This window comes from Oncorhynchus clarkii, chromosome 20 (assembly GCF_045791955.1).
Source record: "Oncorhynchus clarkii lewisi isolate Uvic-CL-2024 chromosome 20, UVic_Ocla_1.0, whole genome shotgun sequence".
NCBI classification, from domain to species: domain Eukaryota; kingdom Metazoa; phylum Chordata; class Actinopteri; order Salmoniformes; family Salmonidae; genus Oncorhynchus; species Oncorhynchus clarkii.
The window spans coordinates 78,630,618-78,635,847 of NC_092166.1; the positions used below are offsets into that span (position 1 = coordinate 78,630,618).

General features: G+C 43.1%; 1 protein-coding gene across 1 annotated transcript in view; it reads left to right on the top strand.

The window, feature by feature from the left end:
- The first annotated feature begins 240 nt into the window (after positions 1-240).
- The window catches only part of LOC139376966 (hepatic leukemia factor-like), a 10,581-nt gene continuing 5,591 nt past the window's right edge, over positions 241-5,230 (top strand). Inside the window, exons 1-3 of the mRNA XM_071119996.1 lie at positions 241-644; positions 1,850-2,197; positions 5,084-5,230. The exon at positions 5,084-5,230 is cut by the window's right edge and continues 65 nt beyond it. Of these exons, the coding sequence (XP_070976097.1) occupies positions 506-644; positions 1,850-2,197; positions 5,084-5,230 (634 nt within the window). The 5' untranslated portion in view covers positions 241-505. The remainder of the gene's footprint in view (positions 645-1,849; positions 2,198-5,083) is intronic.

Consider the following 5,230-nt stretch of genomic DNA (forward strand, 5'->3'; position numbering starts at 1 on the left):
CTATATAGAAACAGTGTTGTTGATAGGCTATATTCCTCCTTCCGTCAATAAGATATACTAATAGCTAGGGGACTAAAGGTGTCTTGACTTGTCAGTGTCTCACTCACACACACACACACACACACACACACACACACACACACACACACACACACACACACACACACACACACACACACGAGAGAGAGAGAGAGCAATAGAGAGAGCGATAAAATGGGCGGTATCTCAGGGTTTGACGTCACATATCTCGGTTTTCACATGGTATGAATGGGTGAACGGGACTAGGCTATCTCTGCCTTCTACTGTAGACTACAGAGCTATTGGAATAGCAGGTGTCACTGGAACCAGCTTTTCCCACTGGGTTTTATATCGGCAGTTGTTGAGGTCGAAGTCGACCTGTGATTTTGATTTATTTTGTTGTTGATACAGTTGAACGTTTTGGATTTTGTATTAGCCCACCAGGACCAGGATAAGTGATTTTTTTTGACAGCTGAAGGGAGGCGAGATGGATAAAATAGTGTCCAGACATCTCCCGGGGAATCCAAGGTTTCTACCTATGTCGAATCACTGGGTATTGAAGTCTCTACTGGAGAACCCCATGAAACTACCCCTCCTCCTCCAACAACATGAACCACAACATGAAGGTAAAAATAGCCTATATTTGTTTTACGCTGTTCTATTCTATTCCTTTCTATTCTAGAATATATAATTACTTATCTCAAACTTTAAATTTTCTTTTTTTTTTATAGAGACAATTTGTTTATTTACATTATTTATTTATATATTGAATAGTTTATTGGAAAATCTACTAGTATCTATGGACTCGCTTTGTTCCAGATAGATAGCGTTAATAATGCATTTTGAACTATTATCTAAAGGCCTATAGCCAACATTAATTTTTGAAATCTTTGATCAAATTGATAATGATTTGCTTCAGGGTCCTTACCTATCGAAATACAGGCATATGGATATAGTTCATATAAGGTTACTATTTACGTGTGTGCCTGTCTGTATGTGCCCAAACCGGCTCCACTAGTAGGCCTACAGTAGCTATGTTTTCTGATATTAGTCACCTGACAACACTTGACAAATTCATTAGCTAGCAATTAACTACCACACTTCTCCTTATTATTCCTACATTAATGTATTGAATTATATTGCTAGCCCAGTGATCAGTGATGGATGTTGATGCAATGGATTGATTGATTGAAAGTATGATCATTTGAGAGGTAGTGATGTAGCAATAGAGATTGTTATTGAAGTAATGTTATCAAAGCAGGTTTCACTTCCGAATATCAGCTTTTTTTGCTCCTCAAAACCAGTAATCCAAACCAGTTAACCCTGCAGATGAGCTGCTGCAAACCATAGAGGATACTTTAGTCTCCCAAATAACAGATGCAATAAATAGATGCTGCACTTTCAATACTAGCATAGCACTTTCAATACTAGCATAGCACTTTCAATACTAGCATAGCACTTTCAATACTAGCATAGCACTTTCAATACTAGCATAGCACTTTCAATACTAGCATAGCACTTTCAATACTAGCATAGCACTTTCAATACTAGCATAGCACTTTAAATACTAGCATAGCACTTTCAATACTAGCATAGCACTTTCAATACTAGCATAGCACTTTCAATACTAGCATAGCACTTTAAATACTAGCATAGCACTTTCAATACTAGCATACAAGCCTTACGACTGTGGAGCACTTTATTTGACTGTTTCTGTAATCTAATTTCTGTACCTCGAAGTAAAGCGCTACCATTGTATGTATAGATGAGCATTGTTTTTTTGGTGTCTTGGTACTTACTGTGACCCCCCCCACCCCATGATCTCTTAAAGGATTTGAGAAGGAGCAAGAGAAGGAGAAGAAGATGGATGAGGAGAGGAGTGCCCCCCAGTCAGCCTTCCTGGGGCCCACGCTGTGGAACAAGACTCTCCCCTACGATGGAGACAACTTCCAGCTGGAGTACATGGATCTGGACGAGTTCCTGTCGGAAAACGGCCTCCCCTCTGAACTCGCCGCCTCCACCCACCCCAACCAGTACCAATCACAGTCCCAGCACCAGACGTCAATCATGTCACAAGCCTTGCCCTCGGTGATCGACCTTAGCAACCATGCCAGCGCATCAACGTCGGTACACACAAGCATGGGCGCACAGAACTGTCTCCCTAGCCTCGCCAGAGCAGGTGTGTAAAACACACACACACGCACACACACACACGCACACACACACACACACACACACACACACACACACACACACACACACACACACACACACACACACACACACACACACACACACACACACACACACACACACACACACACACACACACACACACACACACACACACACACACACACACACATATCAACACACACAAGGAAAAAAGGATAACACCCACATCCTCTGTTTGTCTGTACAGAGAACATCTGAAAGAAAATTCTAGCTCATATAATACAATTTCAACCACAGCTCAGGAAGAATAAAGTAGGACTACTTTATTAGGTTTCTTAGAAGAGGCCTCAAACCCAGAATGGAAAAGGTGTGAAATTCAGATGTTGTGATGACGTGACCCATGAGTGTGTGTGTGCGTGTTTCCTCTGTCTATGCCCCTAATCGAAAGGTTATGGGTTCGAATCCTCGAGCCGACAAGGTGAAACATCTGCCGATGTGCCCTTGAGCAAGGCACTTACCCCTAATTGCTCCAGGCTCGCCATTGAAAATGGCAGACCCTGGTCGCGACCCCACTAGCTCAACTAATTAGCGTACTGTTCTGTTCTTTAGTCACTCATTTTAAGCACTTCTGTTTTGATAGGCAGGTCTTAGACACTTCTGAAAAGCATAGATTTCCTTGTCTTGATTTAAGTGAAATCTTCCCCCTGGAGGTCAAATCCCTCACTTTACATCCCTTCAGCTGTTGACTAGCAGGTTCTGAGGGGCAGCTGTTGATTAGCAGGTTCTGAGAGGCAGCTGTTGATTAGCATGTTCTGAAGGGCAGGTTCTGAGGGGCAGCTGTTGATTAGCATGTTCCGAGGGCCAGCTGTTGATTAGCAGGTTCTGAAGGGCAGGTTCTGAGGGGCAGCTGTTGATTAGCAGGTTCCGAGGGCCAGCTGTTGATTAGCAGGTTCTGAGGGGCAGGTGTTGATTAGCAGGTTCTGAGGGACAGGTGTTGATTAGCAGGTTCTGAGGGGCAGCTGTTGACTAGCAGGTTCTGAGGGGCAGGTTCTGAGGGGCAGGTTCTGAGGGGCATGTGTTGATTAGCAGCTTCTGAGAGGCAGCTGTTGACTAGCAGGTTCTGAGAGGCAGCTGTTGATTAGCAGGTTCTGAGGGCCAGCTGTTGATTAGCAGGTTCTGAGGGCCAGCTGTTGACTAGCAGGTTCTGAGGGGCAGGTGTTGATTAGCAGCTTCCGAGAGGCAGCTGTTGATTATCAGGTGCTATACACACACAGTTCTAATAAAGCATGCATTGCATTCTCGTGATTTATGAAATCTTCACACTGGGGCTGGAAGTCATATATTTCTTGGAAGTCATATATTTCCCAGTACATCTGAGCTGAACTACGTATAGATCTATCTACATTGCATTCGGAGAGTATTCAGACCCCTTCACTTTTCCACATTTTGTTACATTACAGCCTTATTCTTATTCTGTAACATACAGCCTTATATGTTTTTTTCTTATCAATCTACACACAATACCTCACAATGACAACGTAAAAACAGGTTTTTACAATAATAATAAAAAAAAATATTGATTTACATATTTATTTGAACCTTTGCCTATGAGACTCAGGTACATCCTGTTTTCATTGATCCTCCTTTATTGAGCTGTTTCTACAACTGGTTGGAGTCCACCTGAGGTAAATTCAATTGATTGGACTCAAGGCTGTAATCGCTGACAAAGGTGTCTCAACGAAGTACTGAGTAAAGGGTCTGAATACTTAAGTAAATGTGATATTTCCATTTGATTTATTATTATTAATGTGCAATAATGTCTTAAAACCTGTTTTTGGTTTGTCATTATGGGGTATTGTGTGTAGATTGATGAGAGGGGGAAAAAACTATTTAATCCATTTTAGAATAAGGCTGTAACCTAACAAGTTTTGTGAATGCAATGTATATGTCTCAGGCAGCATCAGTGTAATTCATCTCGTCCACCAGCTGTCTCTCTCTCTCGCTCTCTCTCTGGTAGCAATTGAGCCTGGGGACGAGGTTAGTTAGGTAAGTATTTAAGCCTTTGACAAATAAGCCCGGTTCGAGCCAGAACAGCCCATAGGGACAGGGACCGGTCTCCTGTTTCTGTAGTGTAAGGCAGCTTGATGAACAAGTAAACCGCCTGTACAGGTCACTAGTTAGAGTGTGAAGGCTATAAGGTTCTCTATACAACTATTCTACCTCGGCTCATGTTAGGGAAGGGCCTAGTCGTCACATCAGGTTCAGATTGAGGTTGAGATGTAATTTGAACACTGAAAAGGAGCAGGGGCCTCTGGCACTATCGCTTTCGCCCATCTCACACCAGCTGGCCTCCAGCCTCAGGCCCACTCAATGCAAATCTATACTTACATGCATAATGCTTGTGTAAGGACAGTGGCCAGAGACAGATGAATACAGACTTATATAAATCCTGTCCACCATTTTCGAACCAGTGTTTTTCTGTCCAGTAGTTAGTTCTGGATGGGAAATGGAGGGGGAAGACGAGGGGTGAGTATGTAGGTAATCACGGGGTACTAGATGTTTCACAGACAGGCAAACTTTGGTTTAGGTTGTGTGTTAGCTTTGTGTCTTGTGCCCCCCAGTGGCTGCAGTTTGTCACTACTACTGGAAACATTACGATAACAGTGTGACTATTCATGGTGCAAGGAATAAAAACGCACTACTTTCACCTTGTCACGTTGATTTAGCTCAAGTTTAACTTTTATCTTGAATGTCTTCAGAATAGTGCACTAAACCACCAACCCTCAACCCCGAAAAAATATGTAGTGGTAATAATTCTCTAATTCTATCAAATACATTTCTATAACCTACTTCCATGTATTCCTTCTGTCCTCCTGCTCTCCCTCACCAGCCCTGCCGTCCAGAAATACTCCCAGCCCCATCGACCCAGAGTCCATCCAGGTGCCGGTGAGCTATGTGCCTGACCCTGCTGACTTGGTTTTGTCCAGCGTACCGGGACAGGAGATGTTCGACCCCCGCAAACGCAAGTTTGCCCCCG